The sequence below is a fragment of the Diadema setosum genome, chromosome 11 (genome assembly GCF_964275005.1).
Source record: "Diadema setosum chromosome 11, eeDiaSeto1, whole genome shotgun sequence".
NCBI classification, from domain to species: Eukaryota; Metazoa; Echinodermata; class Echinoidea; order Diadematoida; family Diadematidae; genus Diadema; species Diadema setosum.
Window position 1 is genome coordinate 30,041,710 of NC_092695.1, and position 27,913 is coordinate 30,069,622.

A 27,913-nucleotide genomic window follows, 5' to 3' on the forward strand; every position below is an offset into this window, starting at 1 on the left:
CATGTATGCTTCAACAAGTGGATTTTATCAGAATTTGTTGAGGAATTTCATCCCAAAGCAACTTACGGATATTTTTGTTTTATTTTGTCTTTGTAAGGGTCTACAGCTAGATACGTTTCTGCTATGTATCACTTTGCTGGTATTAAAGTGTGTATGTGTGTGTGAGCGTGTGTGTTTCATGAGCCGTTTCACTTGACTTGTCTTTGTAAGGGCCTACAGCTAGATGCCTTTCTGCTATGTATCACTTTGCTGGTAAGTGTGTATGTGTGTGTGAGCGTGTGTGTTTTATGAGCCCTTTCACTTGACTTGTCTTGCCTAAAACATGCATTTCGTATTTGACATGAAATTTTACCCACTACAAGTATTAAGACTGCACCTATGCATTCAACGACAGCACGTGACCAAAATCAACGATGCTGCATGCCACGATGGGAAACTGTATTATTGACGAGGCAAATACGACGCAGGGTTGTTTTATATCCTTCATAACGACACATTTTATTAGGTTTGTGAAAGACACGAGTTCATATTCAGGTTAACAGAACAGCGCACAAAGTCATACCGGGCAACAGGTCATGACGTTGAGGCGCTTGATAAAGAACAATACAGTATTTATGACCGTCAATCTCACCTCAGTTTTCTGTGCACTCTCTACAAAACGAAGCGGGATCTTCAAAAGGGAACAAAAATGTTGAATAACAAGATGTAAGATCTACTAAGACTTCAGCCAGGAAGTTACACATTTGCACATAACACTGACTAGTCCATCCCCTCGATCCATTACCCCCCCCCCCCCAACTAAATCACAAATATACACACACAAAGTATGCATATTTATGCATGAAAGAATCAATCATGGTGAACAACATAGCACAGCAAAGACAATTCTGTGCAGTAAGCAGGGGCAGATCCAGGAATTCTGTAAAGGGGGGGGGGGGGGCACAACTAATATTTCTGGTGCCACTTCAGGGTTTCATTTCATTTTTTTCTTTTTATTTCTTTTGTTCTTAACGACAAATAAAGGGGGCCGTGCGCCGGCTGCGCCCCCCTCTGGATCTGCCACTGGTAAGTAAATATGTGAATTGGTTCTGTTACTACAGAAAACATTTCTGATGATATCCTATTTTAGTTACAAAGGACTATAGAGAGGCTTTGTTAACCTGTAATTTTCCCTCCATCATGATACTAGGCCAGCAGTGGTTGGTATAGGCCTGTATGGGGCTTGCAATCAGGGGACCTCCCTACGACTTTTAAACTTTTGCATTTCAACATTTATGAATCGGATATACTGGACGCAGAGTTTCAGAATCTATAGTGACAGGGATGAGGAATAAGGATGTTGGATTAGAAATTGATAATAAATCACGATGAACAAGAATGATGACACAGCAACTTCACAGAAGAATACATGATTGGGTGCTCAAGGAAGCAGAATATAAGAAGAAAACATGCATGAATCCTACATGGGTAAACTTGTTACACAAGTGGTATTGTACTGGAATTACAATGCTACACTATTGCAATTTATGTGAGCCTCCTATGTCATCATCCTTGTTCAGTGTGTTTTTCAGAGTACAATGTACTGTATTGGTTTACCAGTTCAATGACCACAATAAATTCCATAGATCTGTACATACACTATCGATTTATGTACTACATGTTAAGTTATATAAATTGTCTGGAAAGCACAATGCATGCAATTTTCTTTCACCCACTTGCGTAAAACGTAAACATAGTCAAATTACTGATGAAATGCCCATGTTTATTTGTGTTGCAAAAGTTCCATGCTCAAAACCTCTAATACAGAGCTACTACCTACCCCCAAAACATGACAGGCAACTGTCACTGTTATTATCATTGTCCAAGGAAAAGTGATGCCATTATGTACTCCAGTATACAAAGGCTTTCTGAACTTCAGTCATAAAATTCGTGGTCATACTCCATTCATATCAGGTTAATGGTTACCGATGGCTCTGTGATTAATAGAAGACAGTGTCTACCCTTGCCTAATTGTTTTTGTCCCTCAAGGTATTTTTGTAGTGTACCAAAATTTTATGGAAGGTAGATGACTAATATTGTTTGACATTGTACATAAATCAAATATATAGATACAGTATCTAAATCTTGTATATGACTTGTGTGTGATGAAAGGTCAACCCTTTTGTCTTGAAGTGACTACAAAACATATAATATTCACGACGTTTAATACAGAGAGCTTAATTCTGCAGCATATTCACATCAAATTCGGTATTTGTATTAAACTTTTCAAGTCCTTGCTTTATGCTTTATACATCAGTACCCAACATGTTACTTTGGCAGACAAACATGTACATTGTACTGCATGAATTATTTTTTTCAATCGGATTGCTCATAAGGACAGGAACTGACAAGGAGATAATTCTCATTTTCTCTCTGACTTAAAACACTCTCAGGACTGCTGCCCTGGAAGTGGAGTCAATACTCTATACGTTTTCCATACATTTTTTTTTCTATTGCTACCAGTGGTACATGGAGGGCTAAGAAAGAGTCAGCTCACACTCAACACCAGATTCCACATGATGGGAGAGTTAAAGAGTCGACTCAAACTCAACACTGGATTCCATACTAGAGGAGAGTTAAGAAAGAGTCAAATAACTGTCAACACCAGATTCCACATGATGGGAGAGTTAAGGAAGAGTAGTCTCACACTCAACAACAGATTCCACATGACGGGAGAGTTAAAGAGTCGGCTCACACTCAACACTGGATTCCATATGACAGGAGAGTTAAGAAAGAGTCGGCTCACTCTCAACACCAGATTGCATATGAGAGGAGAGTTAGAAAAGAGTCCGCTCACAGTCAACACCAGATTCCACATGATGGGAGAGTTAAGGAAGACTCGACTAACACTCAACACCTGATTCTATATGATGGGAGAGTTAAGAAAGAGTCGGATCACACTCACTACCGGATTCCACAAGATGGAAGAGTTAAGAGAAAGTTGATTAACACTCAACACCAGATTCCATATGAGAGGAGAGTTAAGAAAGAGTCGACTAACACTCAACACCTGATTCCATATGATGGGAGAGTTTAGAAAGAGTCGGCTCATTCTCAGCACCAGATTCCATATGAGAGGAGAGTTAGAAAAGAGTCTGCTCACACTCAACAACAGATTCCATATATGAGAAAATTCATTAAAGCAACAATAACAGACGGTCTCTGGAGAGTGTGAAGGTATGAATGATTCCCTGATCTCCAAAGATGCCTGCGACTCACTAGCTCAGTGTTATATTTATATTCAGCCTCGAACAGGGCTCTCTGATGAAGAAGGACAAGTGAAGTAGATCATGAATCCCAGATATGTGTATGCATTTAAACTATACACAAACTCTCACGTGCCCAACTTATATGTACTTGACAACACATGATATCAACATAAAACAAATGTACATAATTAAACAAGAGACCCGCGGGTCTAGCGCTCACCTGAGTATCGCAAGTTCACCTTTCATGCAGTCACTAATCTAAATTATTCACAGCTCTACCAAAATTTGACCAGGCATTCTCAAGTAGAAGATGAAAATGTACAATAAGGGCCCAAATTTTTTAAGATTCCTTAATTATTGGGGATTGGGGCCCCCTGGGGCCCTCTGGGTGGGGCATGGTGCCCATTTTGATAAATTTAGATCCCAACCCCCTAGGGATGCTACCTGCCAAGTTTGACGAAAATCCATCATGAGGTTTTCAGGAAGAAGATGAAAATGTACAATTCAGGCCCTCATTTGGACCTTCCCAACCACCCCCTCCCGACCCCTGCCCCCAAGAGGGGCACCCCTGGATCTCCTATGAACAAACTCAAAACTACAGTCATTAATGTACTCACTCATAGTATTATCTTAGCTCTATAACTTCTGATTCTAGAGAAGATTTTTAAAGATTCCTTCATTTTGGGGGTTTGGGCCCCCCTGGAGGCCCCCTGGGTGGGGCATGGTGCCCATTTTAACAAATTGAGATCCTAACCCCTTAGGGATGCTACCTGCCAAGTTTGGTGAAAATGGGTTATGGGGTTCTCAAGAAGAAGATGAAAATGTACAATTTAGGCCCCATTAGAACCCCTCCCCACCCCCTCCCCTGGGTCCCAAGGGGGGCACCCCTGATCCTGCCATGAACAAACTTGAAACTACAGTCATCAATGTACTAACTCATAGTATTAACTTAGCTCTATCACTTCTGGTTCTAGAGAAGAAGATTTTTACAGATTCCTTAATTTGGGGGGGGGGGGGGTTTGGGCCCCCCTGGGGGCCCCCTGGGTGGGGCATGGTGCCCATTTTAACAAATTGAGTTCCTAACCCCCTAGGGATGCTACCTGCCAAGTTTGATGAAAATCGGTCCTGGGGTTTTCAAGAAGAAGATGAAAATGTAAAAAGTTTACGCACGGACGACGCACGACGCACGCCGGACGAAGGGCGATCGCAATAGCTCACTTGAGCCTTTGGCTCAGGTGAGCTAAAAAGCCTGGGGATTCAATAACACAGCGTCTAGGCACACAAACCAATTAAAACAATAAATCACTAAAATTTGAAGATAAAACTACCGGCAGTATAAATAGCATGACAATATCAACATCCCATCTACCTTATCGATACAAATATTGAAGGTCTTAAATATACATACATTTATGCATATACACAAACAGCGATATCTTACAAAAATCACATCATTCAAAAAGGTACACCTAATGCTCAAAAATATACAAACATTCCAAAAATTATCATTGTGTAATATATAGTTTGAAATAATATTCAATTAAATATAAGATTAGATCTTCACGCACAAACAAATCACCAGAAGGTAATACACTGTATTGCTCTCATTTGATATCAGTCCACTACCTAAACAAATATCTGTAATCACACCTTTACTTATAACTACCGAAGAGATTGTATACTAATAAAGGACTTGCTCGGCAATAAGTGCTTGCAAATAAAACCAGGGACATTTTAAGAGTGGTGCTTATGCACACAAGAGGTCATAGTAATCCATGCAAGGTGCAGCTGGCTGGGTAGGCAAAATCATTCCAATTTGAAGGAAAATCAATATTTGTCCATATGCCACAATATTTCATCACAGAAATAAGTATTACACCAACATGTTCAACATGTTTTGATGAAAAAAAAAAAGAAGAAAGACTTGCTCTCAAGAGCTTAATATGAGCCTTAATGTGAAGCCAATGATTGCCAGTCACACAAAACCCAGGGCTCGACATTAGCAGTGGATTATTGGCCAAGGGCCATTAAAACTTTATGTCGGGTAACCAAACTCCAAAAAGGTTATCTGTCGGTGGCCAAATTGAGCACTTACGATTCAGATGAATTGTCACAAGAGAAAAAATAAAGTTAGTACTAAACCCCGAGTCTATACATCTGATCCTGTTGCTGCACCAAAAAGTATGTAAAAAACAAAAAAGTTTTATTGTAACTGATTGACAAATTGCCCTACATCAACGTAAATAAGCACTGAATTGATCAGTGTTTTAGTAGTAGCCATGATCAAAAAATCATGGGCGTACATACTCGAGCAGGATTGGAACCTACGACCTCCTGATCACCGGACAGGCGTCATCTCCACTAGACCACTGAGCTTTCACCCGACAGCAAGTGTTGGTTCTAATCCTTATAGCATGCAGCGGGTACTGCTTTGTTATTCAAATTCAACAAATTCTTCCGTCGAGATGTTTTCATTGTAACTGATTGTCAATCAGTTACAATGAAAACATCTCGACGGAAGCATTTGTTGAATTTGAAAAAAAGTTTTACTTGTCATATTTCCCTCTGTGAAAGTTTGCTATACTAGCTCAGAAGAAATATCTATCAAACCATTTTAATCATCCCCAAGTAATAATACATACATGTACATTCTGTCCTGGTTCCTTTTCATATGATTTCACTTGCTTAAATACTAATACACACTATTCTGCATGCATGCATGTTCCTGTCTGTACTTTATTCCCTCTTCAAATTTTGATTTTGTCAGACCAATAAATTTGGCAATTCCTGAAAAGTTACTGGCCCCAAAGTGATTTCTTAACTGGTCTAGGTCAGTCGGATTGCCATCAGTGTTAAGCTTTGGTGTTTACATAATGAGATTGTATGTTTGGTATGCTACCCCAGACAAGAATAAAAAAGATTTTGAAGTGCTGGGAAATAATTCCCTGAAAAAGGCTTTGGTGCAAGGATTGAAAGCACAAAAGGTAAGCTCACTTGAAATGAGAGCAGAAGTTTTCAACTTTTTTTAGACATTAGGATATAGGAACAAGGGGGTGGAAGTAACATCTGATGTAGCAAGTACATGCATATTGACTGAAAAGAAGTCCTCTAGTACTAATGAAGAAGACAAGTTAGATAGTTCAGTCAATTAGAAATTCTGCTATATCTACTCATGGATTAGATTGGAATTAATATCAATACCAACTTCAGCAGTCACTTGCCTTCCTTTGATAGCAGATTTATGCTTAAACTGATTTCTGGATGTGAATTGAAAAAGAATGGAATTGGCAAAAGGTCAAAAGTGGAACTGATGGATAAATCTCTCTGTAGTTTCATCTGGTGGAAAAGGGCAAAAGTTGCAATCATGTTGTCAATTCATTTGTTTCAATTCACTTTTTTTTTAAATGTAAAATACAAAAATTTATTCTGGGACAAATTTGAGATTAGACAAAAATGAAAATGTTTGATCTGCTGTCATAAATGGAATCTGAGATAAGATACTTAACATGCTCTTGTATGTTTTTTTTTTTTCAGCAGTCTTTTTCATTTTATAAAGTTTAGGCAAAAGAAGTTGAAAAGCATTTTTTTTTCTGTAAAAATACAGTAAGCATTACAAAGCTGTGCTGGCAGTGGTATCCTTTCATCTGTTAATATAAGACTTAAAAATCGCAAGCATGCTTATATGTATATACAGGGTGTTTTTTCTTTCTGCACTAGGATTATATTTATCATCTGGATGTCAGTGTCACATTTTTGCTTGCCTGCTATTGCACAATATGATTGCTCAGCAGTGTAGTGCCCCTTTAAACTTCTCCAGTTTAATCAAATCAGTTTGAGATAGCTTTGCAGGGGGGAACAGTAAGCTCTGAAGACTTGGTTGTGTCAACCTGCTGGTTTCTACATCATATAAAACTGGAGAATTTATATATATATATATTTTTCAGTGTAGGTTGGTATGCACTTTGATTACAGCAAAGTATAGAACTGTTCGGTTTGAGTGCTGTTTTCTTTTTTTTTTTTAATGCTAATGTATAATTCAGATATACCTGGGGGCTTCAGTATGTTTAACAATATTTGATTTATGCACTGACATAGCAATGCACTTGACTCACAGCATAATCCAATGAACCGTCTTTTCTTGTTGTCTTGGAAGCCCCCCCCCCCCCCCCACCCAGTTATGGCCACCATTACACCAAATACATATCATGTGGCCTATATACTAGGGAGATGCTTCATTCAGTAACATCTTTGCCCCATAAAGTAGTCCTGTAATTTGAAACTCTCAGCAGTCTCAAAATATGGAGGTAATTTCATTTCTGTTCTTCGTGAACATGTATTACTATACCTGAGTCAACGCAGATTACCCCTGCAGGTTTTGGAAAGGTCACTGTAAGAATGAGGGGCAGATTAGTTTTGTGTAATCACGTAGGTTCTGGTCCTCTCACAGCAAAGCACTGGCTACCTGTACAGTGTGGATTGAGAGGGGAATTTGGAGTCAGCTCTCAAGACTTTGAGTATAAAAGGTATAGGTCAAACATTACTCTTCGTCTTCCCTGAGATCAAATTTACAAGTTATCAGATTAATTTACCACTTCCTGTTTTTTTGAGCCTGCCTGTGAATCCAATTTCTCCTCAAAACTGGTTATAGAAAATTGGAATTCTTCAGCCTGGGGTTTTCATGGGTTAGCATCGAGTATGCTACATGAATAAATGAGCAAACATCGATGGCAGCATCACATGTTTGCTGCCCTCATTGTTGTGTGTCCTACCCATAACAGGAAAATCATAGGACAGCACTGAGCATGGCAAAGTTGTACATAGTGATGTTCAGGAACCCTCCATCACAGCTCATTGTATTACAACTGTCCAAATATCTTCAAACATATTCCAATCTGTATGAAACACTACAAGTAGTAGCCTACCACTGTAGCTGATCATCAAACCAGCCATGACAGGCCCTTTGCTAAACACAGGATGAGGATATGTGTGAAATATAAGCCAGTTCACAGTTAGCAGCAGTCTGCAATTAATGTCCTCTGTACCACATACTTTCTAATACATGATGTAACGATTGATTAGAAAAACAGCTGAAAACAGCCAAGCAGAAAGAAGTAGTTTACATGTATGTGCTGCATGAATGGCTGTTGTTAACCTTGGTTGAAGTGAGATATTATACATTCACCTATATATCCCAACATGCACCTTGATCATACACAAATATTTATTTTACTTTTCATGAAGACCAATCCGAGTTTTCAAATACCTCAGTTACCTGTCAGTTTCACATGAACGTCTGCTTTAACTTTTATCAGCACATGCTCAGATTGGAACTGTGGACTGGTTTATTCATGATACCTGTACCCTAACATGGTTATCCACTTGGTAAAATATTTCCCAACATGTCACGTGAATCACGATTCAATCAGCAATTTTCCTCACTAATCAAGTAAATGGTTCTACAGAAATCAGTGAAATTTTGTGAGATCGTCAATAAGATAGTCAACAGCATTTGGTGAATGGTAAGAAAACCAAAATTGTCAAGGACAGACGACAGATACCATCACCAAGCTTAAGGCACAAGCAGCATGGACAACTTCCATTTTTTTTTTTTTAAAGCAAAAACTGTCAAGGAAGTCAATCATTACTGACAAGTGCCTCAATGTCCATTCGTAATACGCTATTGTTTCAGAACCTCCCCAAAGTGAGTTTCCTCAACACTTACACCATTCCCACCTAAAAAGGGGGGGGGGGGGGGGGGACAAACCCAAGGAACTTATTGACCTCTTGGCTGGACACCTGTACACGGTCACCGATGATAACAGAAATGTCTGTCAAAATGGTTTCTAAATGCTGTGTGTTTCTCTTGCCATCTTGAGCTTTACAAATGTGAACTATACCATGGTGCACGTCACAGAGTACTGTATCAAGCTACACTGCAAAATTCCGAACTGATAAATGGACACTACGCACATCTAAAAAAGGACACTACGCTGGGATTCATCGGCTAAACTGCAGGTGAATGCTTTGCAGCAAACGATCATATTACTGCTGTACATGGTTTACCATCCCTTGACTTCATAGTACTGGCTTGCGACTGAGTTTTAACCCGTTGAGGACGAGTCCCGAGTATACTCGGGCAGGTGTCTATGGGAAATGCGTGTTGTAGCAAAATCAAACCGTCCTCAACGGGTTAATTCTGTAATCCCAATGCAGTTGAGAAAATCAGTCAGTGCATCCACTACTCGTGAGGTGGAGATTCGCCTGTTCTCTCGTACGTTTTGTAGTAACCTGAAAACAGCATTGAAAGATTACAAACTCAACATAACAATACAAAGAAAAAGAACATTATCCAACAACAGTGTAGCTGGCATTACCACATACAGAGAAACCTTGTTATAACAAGGACTTAAAAACCATGACAATTACCAAGTTTTGTCAGGTTTCTCACATATCAGGGTCCAAAATCAAAGAAATACAAAGAATTTGGACCTGCAACATAACCTCATTCTATGGGTTTTTTTTTTTTTTTTTTACACCCAACCTCTTTTAACAAGGTTCTACTGTACAACCATCTAATGTTGTCCATTCACCATTATTGCAATTTGCATTAACTGTTTGCTTAATATGGGAACCTCATGGATTGCAAATGATTGACAAATTGCCTTTCACTGACGTTAATAAACACCAATTATTCAGTGTTTTAGTAGTAGGCATGATTAAAATTATGGGCATTATATTCATTATCATTACTGTGCAGTACCTGCTGCAATAGGGATCAAAACATCACTGGTTATCTGGCAGAACTCAGAAGTCTATTGGATATGAAGACTGTGTATCGCTCAGAAGGTGGTAATTCCGTGCCCTACCAGAGTACGTATGTTCATGATTTTCTTATTAAGGCTACTGCTGAAACACTGAATAACTGGTGTTTATTTTCACTGATGAAAAGCAATTTGTCAATGTCAGTTAAAATCCAAAATGAAATTCAAATTTCAAATTTGAATATTTTGCAATGAAAAACAAATACACATGGATTGGATTTAAAGTTGACAGGAATGTCAAAATCTGGTAGGTAAAAGGTTCAGATGCCTTGACAGTATTACAGAGAAAACAAAAATATTGTTCTCACAAAGTGAGGGCAAGACACAGTTAAATTCTACCTGCATAATGCCAGCTACTAAAATAGTCAGGACTCGCAGTGAGCATACTGAGTAGATCAGAAAATACTTTGCTTTTTGTTAACAAACAATGGCGATCACCCAGTAACCCCAACCCAATCCCTGACAAAACCTCACGTAATCCAAAGACAAAAAAAAAAAAAAAAAAAAAAAAACATTTGCAATAGCTTACTACAGTGATCACTGACAGACCCTGCAGTACTTGTGTTGGAAATCATGCCCTGAAAAGGTTATTTTTTTCTTTCTTGTTTCAGCCGACTTACCATATGGATAGTATTTCAGCCTGGCCTCCACTTCATCCAAATTTTTCAGAATCCTGATGGACTGTAATAGATAATGAAATCTCAATCAATTACTCTTGAACTATACACAGAAGATGCTATCAAAGTTGAATATGTACTGTGAATGCCGTTTTACAAACATGAGAATTTTAAGTTTTGATTTAAGTGATGTAGAAAATTAGATCTGATTCTAACTCTCAATCATATTAGAAATAGACTACAATGTATACATCTTTCATTGCAACTTATACATCTTTCATTTTCTCTTTTTTTTTTAGATCAATATATGATTATCAACTGAATATCAGTGAAAAACACAGTTTGTGCACGTAAAGTTTTGATGGAAGATTCTGATCCATGAAGTCTGAGCCACTTCAGAACTGTTCTACTGTGCATCACTGATACTGTTGGTGTCTTCAAAATTTACCTAGCAGTCAGGGGTAAGTTTCACAGAGTGATGCATAACACTTCAATTTCATTGATTATGAAATGGAAATGTGACAAATAACAAGTTACTTTTAAACATATGGCATGACAACAGACATATTTATTACATTGTTGTCCAATCTTAAGTTGCCAATAGTCACATCTGTCTATGTGAACAGTCAATATTTTGTTGATTTTTTTTTTATGCCTATCCCATCAAGCCATGAGGAAGTTGCTGCAGAAATTATGATCTTTCATTGCTACAGCACTTCTGAATTTCATTGCACATCCTTCACTGGAAAAATACTGCATGGAATTATCTAAATTCATTAACCCTAACTTACCTGGGCTATTTAGCGAGCTTGAATTCCTGGGGGGGGGGGGGGGCATTACGGCCCCCCCCCCCCCTTCAGATCTCGGCCGTTGCTTGCGCGATCGCCGCAAAATTTTGCATGAACATAAAACCGGATGTAATCTACAAAACTGTTGAGTTAAATTTTCAAAAAATTTGCATTTTCTATTTTAAATCAATTAATTATGCAAATATATGCAAAAAAACTTATTTTCATCTGTAATTGGCTTATAAAAGCTTATGGAATGCTGATTTTTGGTGTAAATATTCCTAGTGACATTCCAAACATTTGTGCGTAAAAAAAAATTTCAGTATCAAAATTAATTTCTTATGTTTTTTACTGTTTTATCAAATCTTTATGTATTTCTTTGTTTTTTCGAACTTTTGTTTTTGTTGTTTTTTCAGCAGAATTTGTCACACACATTTTTTGAAGCATAATTATACTGAATTAAATTGATTTCAGCCATTAAAATTAAAAATATGAATCTTTATATGAATTAATTGAAAAAACACAATTTGTATTGACTTTGTACACAAAATCACGTATTTGAGCAATTTTGGAGTTGACAAAAGTTTTTTGAAGGGGCGTGGCTTCAGAACGGTATACCCGGGCGCGACAAATTTGGTCTCAAAAGTTGCGCGAGACTTGAAATTAAAAAGTCAGTGAACGGGGCGGTCAAAAAATTTTGCGCGCCGGAATGGTCGCGGAATTCATCGAGGGGGGGGCATTATGGCCCCCCCAGGTAAGTTAGGGTTAATATATGTGCAGAAGCGGAGAGAGATTTGAAAAAGAAATGTGATTTTGAGAGAGGCACAGGTGCTGTTATCTTCTACAATGTGTCACAAATCTACAAGCAGGGTGTTAACCCATTGAAGATTGGTACCAATTATGCTTGGGGAGGTGTCTATGGGAAATGCATGCTATAGCAAAACCAGCGCCTCCTCAATGGGTTAACTTCGCAATAAAGAGGCTTTTGACAATTCCACAATCAAAACAAATTGATGATGATGATGATGATGAAGTCTTGTATAGCGCTGGTATCCGCCAAGTCAGGCGCTCATGGCGCTTGCTCCAAAATAAATACATAATTCAGCTTAAATTTCATGGGATGACATGATCAACAAAGGGACAACAGAAAAGGTAATCTTTATTTTTATATTTTTGACTTTGTGAATCACTAGCACAGAATAGTAAAAATCACAATAGAAAGCTACAGGCGCATCAAATCACAGAAATTTGGCTCCTGGGACTCGATGTGCTAAAAATCTGCTCACCTCATCATAAGTGATGCTTGAAAAGTTGATCCCGTTGATGCTCAGAATGAGATCTCCAGGTTTCATTCCAACCCGGTACGCCACAGATTCTGGTATCACCTGCGGGACAAGTGCAAAAATGGAAGTCAGCACTGTCTGGAAAGCACTACTCCAAAACAAAGAAAAGAGTCATGAAAAGGGCATACTGGTAAGTTATTTAAATTTCAATGATAAGAATGGTGATGGTTGATGTCTTGACACTAACAAATCAAAGTGCTGTCAAAACACATGCCATCAATCAACTTACATTTAATACAAAACGATGAATAATAACAATAACAAGAGATTCAGGGTGAGGGTGGGGAGGGGTATTAAACTCTCCTCAGTATTGCAAGTTCAGCTTCCACGCATTCTTGCAATCTACTGTAGAAGTGGATATTTTTGTTTGATTAATTTTGCACACTCAGCCAGGTGAATTTCTTGTGTTTTTAATTCCGCTGATTCAAGACAATAATCAGTGGTACACAAAGCAAGAATAAATATTTGCATGACTTTTTTTTTTTTGGTGCTACTTTCTGGTCGCACAATTGCGCAAAGCTTTCAATGAAGTAAAAATTTCCACCTTTGCAGTATTACCTCAGAACATAGAAAACTTTGGGGGCAGCTTTGAGGGCCTCAAGGGGGAATGTGTCTATTTGTCAATTTGGTGACAAATTGACCATTAAATCATAACAGCAAAATACCACCATGAGACATAATAGCAGCAGTAGCAGGGATTTAGTTGCAGTTTTGGTACACCCTTAGCGGAACATGGTACAGCTGTACATACCCCACACACATAGATTCCACAGCCATATTCTGCACCTCCTCTTATGCTGAAACCAAGCTGAAAATATAAAAGCAAGAGTACAAGAGCATGAATACCTGATATCTCTTTTCAAAAGTTATGTAGTACTGTGTTGAGTGCAAACTGACATGCTGATATCATCAACATTACAAATTACGTTTGTATGCAGTCTAGCTGAATAAGGCTTCTGTCATTGTATGACTGAACATAACATGACTTTTCTCATTCTCTTAGAGTCTATTGCTCTACTACACCTGTAAATCAGAAATTGGATGAATGTGGTATGAACTAATTAACCTTTTGAGGATGGACTGACTTTGCTACAACACGCATTTTCCACACAAACTCGCCCAAGTATACTTGGGACTCGTCTTCAATAGGCTAATATGGGTAAATGCATCAAAGCAAAAAGAAATACAGTGCACCCCCGTTACAACGAACACGGTTACAACGAAATTTTGTTATAATGAAGTAAAACTTCTGGTCCCAAAATTAACACCACTAAAGTCTATGGTACAAAATTCGCTTATAACGAACACGGTTATAGCGAAATTTTCGTTATAACAAGTCTTTTCCGAGCGCCACTGACAAAGAGAAACAAAAGAAATGTGCTCCGTTATAACGAAATGCGAATTGCTTTCGAAAAAAACATAGCGGAACAAGCATTTATAGCGTCTCTGCATGGACGAACGCTTCACATCACTGTGTGTTCGCTCCTTGCGTCATGCACAGTTTCCGAGGGGAACTTGCGTTTAATATTGTAATACAATAATCCCATCCCATTTCACATAGCTTTCCAGTGTATGATGAGTATTCAGCAAACAGAATATGATATATATGCGTGGTTTCCTTGTTTTCGTTATATATTGTATTTGCTCGGTTATCAAATATAACAAAATTTCGTTATAACAAAAGAAAACTGCCAGTCCCGAGCATTTTGTCATAACAGGAGTGCACTGTATGATGCAACAAAGAACATGAAAATATCAATCCTATCATATCTATAGTGCCTCATTAACGCCTACAAATTCCATTTCGCATTAAACTGTACCATAGAAGGAAAAATCAAGTCAGCATATAATCTCCCTCTGGCAGAACTGGACACGACATGGATTTTGGTTTTGATATACACAGCCAACCACTTCCTGGGGCAACACATTTCAAAAGAAGAAAAAGAAGAAGTCTGGAAAGAATTACAAACTGGAGTTCTAAACAATGGGACTTTCAAAGCTGGGTAAGGTTTGTTCTCTTCTTCATGTTTGTTTTCACTTTGCAGGTGTAAGTTGGAAATATGTATAAAGGAAGAAATCTTCTGTCACTGACTGAGCCATACAACATCACCACCTTGCGTTGGGCTCACCCGTCTTGGAGGGTTGGCCTCCAGAGTTGTTGAAGCATAAGGTGCATATACTGAGTATGTTGGAAATTGTGGAGAGCAACATGTGCAAATCAGCACTATACCATCTCAATATACAATTATGCAGTTCATCTTCAGTGATTAAAGGGATAGTATACTGTAGTTTTTGGTTGAGACCTGGCTTCAGGTTTTTAACATTTTTTCATGGTGAAATGAGAAACCTCTTATGAAATATGAAAGAGCAAGTAATTCCAAGAGGAATTCAATGTTTATTTGATGAAAATTGGTTTTGAAATGGCCAAGATATCCAAAACAAAGCAATCCAAATAGAAAGTGGGACCCACCTTTTATAGGAGCACTTTGTTAACTTGGTTTTTGGATAATGCAGCAATATCAAAAAGAATTTTCATCAAAAACCTTTGAATTCCTCTAGAGTGGTATGCTCTGTAACATTATTTTTCATAATGTGGCTTCTTAGTATCTCGCAAAAAGTTACAAGCTCAATCCTTATCTCTACCAAAACTATACCATCCCTTTAACAATGTATGAACAGAACATTAACTTTGCTTTAGCAACTCCAGTTGCATACTACACCCTCTTTCTCTCTAAATCTCTCGCTCTTGCTTTGTCATTCTCTCTTGGATGGACTCTCACCTGTTCATTGTGTTTTGATCTCCTGAACTTGACTGATCGAAGCAGGAACTTTGAGAGATTGTTATCATAGTCAGGGTGGCCTACTCTCTGCAAAGAAACATAACAATTTCAAAGAATATTCATAACTGTGTCTTATCAGTGTGAGGGCATTCATTGGAGAATACTGGGTAACGTAGTGTAAACATGAAATATTTTGCAGTGCAGAGATTTGTGCACATTTCATGCTCCATTCTCAACTATGAACTCATGAACAATCAAAATCTACAGAAGTTGGCCAGTTGCAAGGAAAAAAGCACGCAAAATTGTCAACTTTGCAGCAGCTGAACTATATTACTGTGCATAAACCATTGTGGTTGTTGTTACCATAATCATTATTATTGTTGTTGTTAGGGGAAAAAATACATACATGGGGCTCTGTTGAAAAATAATTTGCTCCAGACAATACTGAAATCAAATCAAGCAATCTCATTAATTGTCAACTTGCCAAGGGCAGTTAATACCCAGAGTTAGGCAAGTTAACTGAATAGGCACTTGCACAGCATCATAAGATACCCAGGGGCTACGGCCCTGGACCCTTTGCACATTTGGATATGTCAGGGAAAATAATATTGATCTTCTTTCTTTAAAGGGGAAGGCTAGTAACTGATCAGTGGGAATCAGTGCTCCGTCACTGACCAGGGACGCTAACCTGGAAGCATTAAACTGCACATTACTTGAATATGAGACCATTCTGAAGCAAATCATTTTCACACAACAATAGATATACAATGAACTCTTGGATGAATCCCAAAAGGATTGGAACAATCAACTCCCAGCATTTCCACTGATTCCCACTGATCAGTTACTAGCCTTCCCCTTTAACAGGTGTGCATCGCTTCTTAATATGCCTGTTCACTTGCATGATTAAAAAAATTATTCTACTGGAGAGAAAAAAAAATGATAAAAAAAAGGTAAATAATACTGATGATAATGCAGAATGTTAATTCACCTCTTTTGGTGGAATCCAGGGTGGCGGTGGCTTATATGGTGGAGGCTGGCTCACAGGGGTGACCCTGACTTCATTGGCAGAGTCCAAACGAAAAGTTTCCGAGCTCATCTTGACCGCTAAAATCAAAGCATACAAAGGAACAAACAGCTTAAACTTCATGCCATAACATCCAGATAGGACTCATACTGCAGCCTAAAACCACTACAGCACACACACACACACACGCACATGAATACGCCAAGCTCTGTAACAAGTGAGAATACTTTGTATGATACAGAAACTTACTTCCCAAATTTAATAACCTTCCAACTTCGAAAGACTTCTCTCTCCCCTCCCCCCAACAAATTTTGCCATACCAACCTACACTACCCTGTCGGCTGTAGTAGATGCCTTATGCACGGATGCCAGGATGCACACACATTTGGCCTGTGGTACATGTACAGTATGTTGGGGTATATTATTCAGTGCGGAGGGGATATACCTGTAACAAAGTCTTGCTCAGGATTGTCTTTGTGTCTGATGATCAAACAATATCCTACAGGTGGTACTCAATTCCTCTTAATATAGTTGCAAATGATTTTTAACTATTTTTGCAACATGAAATTCAGGCAATTACTGCATGACAGAGTGATTATAATCTATGAAATAAGAAGCAAAACATAACTTAAAGGGAGAATAGTTGTGCGCTAAGGGGCCCGCAACTCGTCACCCACGCGTGCAGCTACCATAGACAAAGCACGTAAACTATTGTCTATTGTAGAAGTAGAGTCTAACCAGTTGTCGATTTCTCACAAGGTTTTATTGCGTGAACTGTTCGAAATGTTCAAGACAGACATTTTACCGTAAAATACGAAATTTGAGCCTCATTTTCCAATTTTTTTCTTTGTCATCCGCTCGGTGAGAATGTGCACGGTGATTTGTGGGATAAATTGTGATTCTGGTGCAAGGACTATATCGACTAGGTGTGAAAGATGTTGATTACTTCATTGTGAAAATTGTGTCCGGTAATACAATGCGATTTTGCACCACGCAAAAAGACAACTTTTTATTAGAGGGGTATATGTTTGAAGCATATTTTCTAAAAACTGGAGCGAACAATTGACAAACTAAGCATGCTAAGTTGGCTGAATTCGTAATTTCCAGGAGTCTGTGAATAAGTGATGTTATTTTTAGCCGAAATTTCATCCTCTGAGTAAGGAATTCAAAGCCTCAAAAAAAAAAAAAGCGTCCGGTAATTGGATCTAAAAATTTACTATCCTACATGATTGCCAACTAACATTAAATCTATCAACTTTCTAATTCTACTCTATACGAGCTCTAAACCTAGGTAAGTTTATTGTCTAGTGAAAAGAGAATGAGCTTTTGGTAACTAACGTCAAACTACAATAGTGGGACTACAGTCTGAGTCAGTCGGTATCACAATATTACTAGATCTAAGTTAGATAAAAATTCACTTAATCTATAACATATATTGCTGTAACATACCAATGGTAATGACGGCATGAACAATAATTGACGAACAAATAATCAATTTTTCATCAGAAACAATAGTGAAGCAGGTTATCTGTGTCCTTTGCATTCCCCACTACTCACCATTTGCCTGCCTGATCATCCCACGTTGAACGCGCAGCGCTAGCACAGCACAGTGATCAGGCAAAGAATCCACGGCCGCACAGTGGGTAATAAGCCCCTCTAGCTATTTGGTCCCTGGTAATAAGGAGCTTTGGTGCAGCTGTTACCGGGGTAAATGTATATGTAAAAAAAAAGTAAGGAGGCCCCTACCGGTATAAAAATACATTATGCCATATTGTCAATTCATTCATCCTATATAGAAGTGTCTAGTTTGGTTGAAATATATCCTTTAGAATGAGTGAAAACGATTCATGCAAAATTCGATTTTATAGTTATGCAGAAGTTGAAGGCTTGAAATTTGCATAATTGTGCAAGTTAGTGTTTAAAAATGTGTAGGCCTATTTTTGAAAAAATAAATATCTATTTTACATAAAAGACTGCGTTTTGTAGTACCGTACGGTACAAAGTTTAAACCTGGGATGAATGTCCCTTGTTGGGTCAAAAGCAAATGATTCATTTAGAGAGACAAACTGTCTACACCCCTGTGTAAACAACCTTCAATTTGCATGATCTTATACCTATATTCTAGATAATCAGGAACAAAACAAAAATAATTGTCTGAATAGCTTTGGACTTGATATCCGAAAAAGCCAGTGAGATAAGACAGTATTCTAGCGAAAATACTCTGTAGTTGCTTAAAATTGTTCCATAGTATTTACATCACATAGACATTTCATGCATAGATTTTGTAAATAAGTATAAAAGATGTAGAATTTCGAAACGATCAATTTCCCTCATTATTGCATATCGATGCTTTGTAGGGTGAAAAAAAATTAACAATCGATATTGACACTCTTTAATCATGCATATACAACAGTAGGACTATAATGGAATCAGCTCTAATCAATGCGAATTGGAACAATAGGGTCTATTGTTTACCAAGGGAACTTTTTTTTTTTTTGAGGTCATGATTAGAAAATCGTTAGAAATAGGACCTGTTATATAATCACTCGCTAGGGAAAGTGTGAATTCTAATTTTCATAATTTGGAGGGCAACCAGGCGAATTAGAGGCTTGTTACATCGAACTGATTTAAAACAGGTACAAAATTATGTGGATGCAAGGGTATCTACACACATTAAGAACTTACACATTTGAGTTAAACAAAGTGAGCTGCTATGGCATGGAAACTATGTGTGTGTCTATACGTCAGCTTATGACACTGGAATAAAGCAATATGCAAAAACTATGATTTGAACATATAGGTGATGTTCAACTTTGAGTCAAATAATCCAAATCTCTAACTTAAAATCAATTAATTTGAACATATTAAATCAAAACAGAAATTATATGTTCACAGCCATAAAGTAGAGTATATTTTGATGATGACCTATATGTTCTTTAAGCTTTTCCATAAATGTGACATTGTCTTTATAGCCATAGTTATTGAAATTGTTTTCTGTAAAGATGTCAGAGGTAAAAAAGAAGAAATACGCTGGTAAAAATGTAAGAGGTAAGAATGTCAGAGGTTACATTATGTGTGCATCAAGAATAATTTTCATGTGACCCTGATTGAATGCAATGAATACCATGTCACTGAATTTCTTTTCCTCTCTTACGTAAGGAGAGGAAAAAAAAACACTTGAGAGGGGAGGGGTTTCACATTTTGTCAGATTATAACCTTCCAGTTCTTGTTTTACTTCATCTTATTTTATTTATTTTCTTTTTTCAAGAGAGTTTCTCTCGAGACTCCCTCTCTATTGCCTTCGACCTCTACACCATGAGCATTACCTTGACAACCCGTTATCCCCCTTTAAACTGCTTTGTTAAAGGTATCATCAATTACATGATTTTGTATAACTGAGCCCTCATTTTCATGGTCATCGAACCCCATGCATAGCCATATATGCATTCTTACACTACCAGTATTTTGACTTACGGTTATATAGCTGCAGGTCGCGAGTATTTTAGACGTGTATTGGAATGTTGGACAGCTTATAGCACATGGCTACCCGCTAAAGTGACGGAACAGACAAAACCGTGAACATACACACGGACAATTTATTTTGCAGAATCACGTGCATGCAATGGCTACCAAGACGTAACGCGGACATATGACGAGCTATATGGAGTATAATGGCTAACTTGATGTTATGACGTTTGATAAACTGTATGGATCTTCCAGAATTTGCTAAAGTGAAGACGCAGAGCTGGAGAGTAGAATCCATCCTCCGTAAAAATGCATAAGATCTTTGCTGTGCTATTATCGTTTGTCTCACTCTATCTCGTATTCTTCCTGTCGGACTTGTGGCTGGTCCGCCACTCAGTGAGCAGCGAGGGGCATTCCAGTGAAGTTGATGTCCAGGGCGAAGTTGACGAGATTCAAAATCCAACTGACTACCAATATGACATCGACGATCACGTCGACGACCACGAGAAGTACGAGAGCGAGAAGGAAGGTAAGTAGGCTATACATCGACCAACCACACATCATGCAACATGTTACGCATTGTACACTGAATGATATGTACGACATCACATCTGTAATTGGGGGTAGCGGTCTGGGCGTGTTACCTCAAACCATGGAGCCCCCCCCCCCCCCCCCCCAAAAAAAAAAAAAAAATGAAATGAAAAATCAAGGAACAAAATCCATAGCTAATAGCTACAACACATTTCATAAGTTGTAATGGAGAGGTATATGGCGTGAGCCTCTCCTTAAAAAAACAAAAATAAATTAAAAAAAACTGTTCTACGCATTTGCAGCTTTCTTTTTAGAGTGTGAGAATTCATTTCTGTTCACCTCCAGTGAGTGAAATTGTTGTTACGTGGAACTATTAGTGAGAAATAAAATGGGACTGATAATAACATGGCGGCAAGTATAGGTTATTTTAATTCAAACTACTCAGGCTGTCAGATTCTATTCCTATTCCCCGTTACATTTCAGAAGATATAATCCAACCTCTTTATATCCATGAAATTAACATGCGGGTATGATGCAGATCTTGACCTTTAGTAACAGAAAGAGAGGGAGAGAGAGAGAGAGAGGGGGGGGGGTGGGGAGGAGAGAGAGAGGGAGCGAGGGACAGAAAGAGAAATGTGAAGGAAATAAAATCAATGAATAGGCCATCTTCCATTTTATAGTCGTGAGGTTCGATACAATACTGGTTGTGCTTCTCTTTCTAAGTACAACTCAAGTAATACACGAAGAGTCAATTTTCATTTGGACATCTCATAACGATTTTGCTGTGTGTCTGTGTGTGTGTGTGTGTGTGTGTATGGAAATTTCATGTTCATTTCTTTATTTATTATTCTTTATCATTTGTCCCATCGTTTCTAATGTAATACAGAGTTGGAAATGCTTTCTCATCAATAATACAGAGGTTTCGGACCAACCCGTGTTTTTTCCTTGCTTTTGAAGCGTATTGAAATCTTTAAGCATTAATGGCGTTATACACTAATTTGTTGGCTACCTATCCTAGACCAAAACATTTGCTGGCCCCATCGTTCAGTTGCTGCTGACCTGCAACTGTTACAGTCCATTGCTATAACAGGAAGCTATACACTTTACGAACCTCAGCGAGATAACACAAGGCTGGAGTGTCCTGGGGGGCATTTCATGAAGGAACTTGTCGGATAAAATATCTGACAAGTCAATTATATCCGACAAGTTTTGAGAAATTCTTTAGTCTGATTGGCTGATTTCTCTGAACTTGTCGGATATAATTGACTTGTCAGATATTTTATCCGACAAGTTCCTTCATGAAATGCCCCCCTGGTCTAAACAACAGGAACTCTATATATAAGGCAGTGAAATTGGGCATTATCACAAAGTAGCTGTCCAACGCACATTAAAAAAAAGTAAAGGACACGACATGCAACAAATACAAACCTACGACCAACACATTTTTTCAAGCCGTTATCTCTGTGTTAGCCTTTTTTTTCCAAAGCTCCGAACAAGATAATATGCAAGTGTGAAATGAAAATTGCGCATCTCGTGTGTAACGACCACGACAACACAAAAATATTTCACAAGTAGTCCACTTTTTTAACTTTGGTAGATTTCTGGGGTGAACGTCATGAGCTCGACACCCACGGACCAGTACAGCCCACTGGTCATATAACCCATGAGTCATATATACAGCTCACGAGGTAAGTATACAGCCCAAGAGTTAAAAAAAAAAAAAAAAAAAAAAAAAAAAAAAGGTCCACGAGTTCGACTCTTAAAAGCTAACAAGGCCAACGAGACATTGAAGGACACCTCCGGATTACTTTCTGACTTCTACATTCAAACAACAAAAGCCTCACCATAAGAATGCACGAGTTGGGGCTCAAGGAAGAAGAACAAAAGAAGAAGGTATGCATACATTCTATACACAGGTGAACCTGTTAAGCAAGCGTTATTGTAATGAATTACACTGCTACATTTCTGAAATATGTGAGGCTCCATGTCATCAATATTGTTCAGTGTCATTTGTTTAAAGGTCCTGTTTACCTTTGGGAACAGTGATTTAAATGAATTTCAAGATATGACATTTAACGCATATGTGTAAGTTTGTTGTACCACAAAACATCCTTTCATATAGGATTTTCATGATAAAGCCTAAAATATAAGGAGATATCTGTATTTTTCTCAATAAAACGTAACTGTAGACGGTTTAGTCTGGAAAATTTTTTATTATAACTATTGTTCACATTTTGTATATTTAACAATACTTAGCATCGATTTTACCGATTCAAATTTTTACAGTGGTTGTTTCTATCCCTAACTCACATTTTAGAACTATTTTAAAGCACTTATGCTGGGTTTTTGTTTCATCTGCAAATGGTAAATTATGCCTTTAAGATTTTTCAGAGTATTGATTTCTCTGCTAACGGACCACAATAAATTTCACAAATCTATAGATGGACTTGTCGATTTATATTAAATGGGTTAGTCAAATACCGGTTAGTGATTGGCTAAACACAGTCACGTGATGGAGGAACACTCGTTTTATGTTCGCCCATGGGAGAACATTTTTGTAATGTTCTCCCATGGGAAAACATTTTCACGTAACAAAATGACAGAAGGACCCGCGCACAGTGAATTTGGCTCTGCGCGAGCGATCGAGTGCGTTGTGCTGGTGGTTGATGTTGACGTAATAAATTGACGTATATAATAATATAACAGATGATGACTTTTGTTGTCGGGAACATGTACCAAACGTTCCACCCTCAGGGTTTGAAATGCTATTTCGGGAGGCTATAAGTCCCTCGACTTCGTCTCGGGACTTATGCCATTCTCGTGGGTCGTTTTTGCCTAGTGATAGACTCATGAGCCTCATGTGCTGTAAAACTCTTAGGCTTTACACCTATACCCGGTGGGCTGTGTGACTCATGGGCTGTATGATTCGTGGGTGTCGAACTCGTGACGTGCACCCAAGAAATCTATCAAAGTCGGAAAGTGGACTGGTGAAATGTTTTAATTCTATAATATCTTGGTCGTTACAAGCACCCTTTCAGCGTGATGCGTTTATTTTCATTTCACACTTCCATATTGCTCGGAGTTGGAATTTACCAAGAGAGATCTGTTTGACATAAGATTCTCAAAGTATTACCTGGGAACCCGGATGCCGCGAAAGGAACATCTGACTTTGTTATTCATTACATCAACTGTGGGAATCACCCTTTTAATACTAATACAAACATCAAGATAATCAATCTTGACGCTTGCAACCTGGTTAGAATTGCGCTGAAATACATGATACTGTCCTTATTTCAAGTTTAAAGAGAGAAGAGGGTGAGAGATAACATGAACAGAATGATTTATAGATTTATTGTAGCCTCAAACACCGGCTTGAATGTATTACCGTTTGGCACATCGGGATTTATATCAAACCTAAGTTTCGCGATGTTTCTGTTTGTGATCATGTCAATCTCTCTCTCTTGCTGGTTCTATAAAACATTGCTGACAGATGCTGAACCAACGTATTTGAAATCGGGTTTGAAATCACTAAGAAATCACTAACCATTCATTACACATTGTTACATGGAGGTCCTCATGATAATATTGTCCCATCTGTTTAAGAAATGGAAGGGTGAATCTCTTAATGTCTAACAATGTTCAAAACTGTATGAGCGCTTATATATTTTGACATCTGGATTGTGATCAATTATGATGTCTCATGCAGAGAATGCAAATTTCTGTGAATGCACCAGAAATGATTCAGTTTGGAAATATAGGTTAAAGTTCTGCCACGAGAGGCTGTTTTGTGCACGAAAATTTCACTCGAAGCATTTATCTCATTTCTCATTTCATTTCATTCATTCAACTCGATCATTTCAATATGATGATATATAAGTGCAAGTAACATGTGGTCAGTTTGATAATGCTGGGGGTACATCTCTAAACTTACCAAAAACTTGTGACTAGTGTGCCCTTAGCATATTAAAATGAGTATTACATTCCATAATATTATGCAGTATCATAGTAAATATATAGAAATACAAAACCAAGGTAAGGACAAAGACAGAGTCAGAGACAGAGACAATAACAGAGACAGAGACAGGGACATACGGACACTAACATTGACAGGAACATCAATTTCGACGTCAACTTAGACTTATGTAACAATAATATAGGGACATGGGACCAAACAAACCTGTAGTAAAGGTGAGTTGTTGAGGGTATACAACTGCATAGAGATTAGAAGGGGACACTCTAAAAAACATCCCGGTCAGTCCGACCCGGAAAAGGGTCTGTTGGGGCCACACTCCGTTCCGGGTCAGAAATGACCATGATGACAAAGGAATGGGATCAGATATGACCCCATTCCCGGTCTTCATGACCAAATTCCAAGTCATTTTTTACCTGGACCAACGGACCCTTTTCCGGGTCAGTTCTGATCCGGATGTTTTTAGAGTGGAGGACAGTCATCAGGCAGTAAACCGATACATGCAGCTAAAACGCCAAACGCTTGGTCGTAAAGAAAGTATTTTAGAATGAAATAAAATTATGAAATAAGATGATTCTCTAACCTACTTTTAAAATTGTTAAGCGAACTCTGAATGAAAATGTAAACATTTCATATTCTACAGAGCCATCCTATTTGTAAAGTTATTCCTGAGTTGGTTATAATGAAATTGGATATAAATTTTTGCTCTTGATTTAGAATTGCTCGCTATGTTTTGTTTAAGTTTTTGTTTTAAGCATGAAGCCTGCTGTATAGCAAGAATCACAATGGAAACCCGATATTCTTTGTAAGCTCCTACACGGAAACGAATAATTTCATTGATAGAAAATCAATCCTTATTCCATAGAAATCAGTATTGTGATTGATAGGCTAGTTAAATATGCTGGTAGCTGCTGGGAAATAGGTTCTCACTGAAACAATACATTGTCACGATAGTAAGTAGCCTCAGTGCAAGCGTGTCGGTTTATCTGGCTGGCTTCTCTAACCAGAATTGTTGTATCATGATATCGAGTCTGCGGACTTCAATACAGACACGGCTGTTGACATGAGGCTAATGGGTAAAGTGATAAGAGAAACTAAAAAGTGGGCCGGGTCATACTGGCCTGTGAACCGATGTTTCAGACCTTGCCTCATCACTATCACGACATTTCAATGCCTTGTGTATAGCCAGGCTGTCCTTTCAACGGCGTGAGTGTACTAATTGTTTAATTACGTGGTAAACAATCATGGTGTGCTTCTGCCGTTCAGCTTGGATGAAGTCAGATCAGACACATCCAAATAAACCATAAATTGTAGAGACCTAAGAGAATAAGAAAACGGTCTGCAGTTTACATTTGCAGGGATGGTTTGCTTTTGCGGATCTAAAAGGTCTCACGCATTAGGCGTGGAGACCCATGCCTGCGGGGTCTTTCTCACGCATATATACGTCTCACCCTTAACAAAACCCCAAGACGTGGATTTCCAATAATGCCCGTCGAGGACCCCCTCGATCCCGCACCCTCCCCCCTCCCGCTCGCTTCTCTCCCTCAAGCGGTGCTAACGAAATCTCACACCTAGCAGCTCTCTGACTCAGGCGGAAATCTGAGTTACTTGACTATTGTGCTACATTTAGAGGCAATTTTGAATAATACAATTTGATGCAATTTTATGTCAAGTAATTTTGTAAGAGGTTGACCAGACACTAAAAAAGTCGAAATCATACTTCTTGAAAACTTAAACATGGATATAGTCACTATCATTAGCTTTTGAATCCATGAATATTGGTAGAAATAGCTGCCGCACCCATTTCGAATTCACGCAAATTAGACACTTGTCCGCTTTTTTTTCTTTTGGTCAACTTTTACGTTGTTTTTGGTAGCCATTCTGCTGCAATTTGTTTTGGAGTAATTTCGTAATTTCACTTTAATATACGTTCTGCGTTTATTATTCGAAGAACACTGCTAATCCACAAACACTTCTTCGAATAGCAGATTTTTGGGGTTGTTTCTGTTTAACTGGTACTCACTCTTTCCTTCCTACCTTCTTTTTTTTTTCCAGGGACAAGTGTGTTGTCAGGAGACAGTCTGTGTATAAGATCCCAGCTGTTTCGTAATTTCCTTTGGTTGACATTTATCAGTCTGTTGCTATCATAATCTATACAGAAGATTAGAATCATTGTTTGAAGTGATCTAGGCTTTGGATCGGCTTACTTGGAATTATTTGGAGTTTCAGGCAAAAATCACGAAGACTGAAACGAGTTTTTGGCTTCGTATAGAGTAGCAGTGTACTACTATGGTGGGTGATCATGAACTGCTTTCGTAGTAACATTTGCAGACGAAAACCCTCAAACCATCGTTGGATCAGAAGACCACGACCCAAGCAGATATTCCTACTGCTCAAGCCGCCCCTCTGAAGGAGCACGTACAAAATGTAAGCATTCTGGTGTTACAGGTTAGTCATTAGACCAGCTCTGTACAGTAATGAGTATAGCCGTAAAATGCTACCATTGAACAATCACTCTAAATGCTTACATGTATTTGCTGTTGTTGCTGTTGTGTTTTGAAACTAAGTGATGCGGATTGGTTGATGTCGCAACATCTCAATTGGGAGAAAAGGGAGGGTTTGTGGTTCGGAACGTTTGAATGGGACCCTGAACCACCCCCCCCCCCCCCACACACACACACAAGAAAAAGAAAGGGGCGCAAGGGGTGATTTTCCGCATTCTGTGTCAACTCAGGGTGGGGTTCAGGTTGTACTGATAGAGCTACCTTTAATATTATTTTTTCAGTTAGATTCAATATCTGAAAGCGAAGAAAGTGTAAAGTATGTTTTTAAAAGGTGCTTCATTTTTTTGTTTTAAATTGGTTTTCTTAACTTCCACCCATGAGATTTTATGTTAAAGTGTGCATGAAAGTTACAGAAAATGTGCAGTCATTATACTTGGCAGTAGCTTTGGTATATAGTTTGCTGTCATTGAGTGCATCAATTGAGTTTAAATCGTTTCACAGTGGGTGCCTTGGAATTTTAAGTCCTTTTTTGTTTCATACGCAATAAGAGCTGACTCAGTGCACTCTAACAGATCTTCGACTCAAAAACAACATTTTCTTTGATTGTTTTCCCTGCGTGTTTGACTTTCCATCATTTATTTTTGTGGGTTTGGAATGCACGAATTTCATGAGTTTTCTCTCAATTTGTGGCTAAGGATTCTACTTTTTTGGATCTTCAATCGACTTGTTAGAGCTGGGTGGTGCAGGATCACACTAAAGCTTATAACTAGAGGGCTTCCTTTATTGGGGGGGGGGGGGGAGGAGGGACCCGTCCTCTTTGGA

General features: G+C 38.4%; 2 protein-coding genes across 3 annotated transcripts in view; one reads left to right on the top strand and one right to left on the bottom strand.

Moving 5' to 3' along the window:
• Positions 1-9,359: 9,359 nt before the first annotated feature.
• On the bottom strand, positions 9,360-18,189 carry LOC140235177 (PDZ domain-containing protein 11-like). Its single transcript, XM_072315213.1, has 7 exons — positions 18,179-18,189; positions 16,586-16,701; positions 15,598-15,684; positions 13,569-13,625; positions 12,761-12,859; positions 10,690-10,750; positions 9,360-9,536 (listed from the first exon to the last, which is right to left on the bottom strand). The coding sequence occupies exons 2-7, from the start codon at positions 16,691-16,693 to the stop codon at positions 9,487-9,489; spliced, it is 462 nt and encodes a 153-aa protein (XP_072171314.1). The 5' UTR covers positions 16,694-16,701; positions 18,179-18,189; the 3' UTR covers positions 9,360-9,486.
• A 2,032-nt stretch (positions 18,190-20,221) lies between these two features.
• LOC140234775 (arylsulfatase-like) overlaps positions 20,222-27,913 on the top strand; it is a 30,550-nt gene continuing 22,858 nt past the window's right edge. The window contains exons 1-2 of one of the 2 annotated variants that reach the window (XM_072314812.1): positions 20,222-20,615; positions 26,907-27,014. In XM_072314812.1, the coding sequence (XP_072170913.1) occupies positions 20,396-20,615; positions 26,907-27,014 (328 nt within the window). In that variant the 5' untranslated portion in view covers positions 20,222-20,395. The remainder of the gene's footprint in view (positions 20,616-26,906; positions 27,015-27,913) is intronic. The other variant, XM_072314813.1, reaches the window with a different exon arrangement.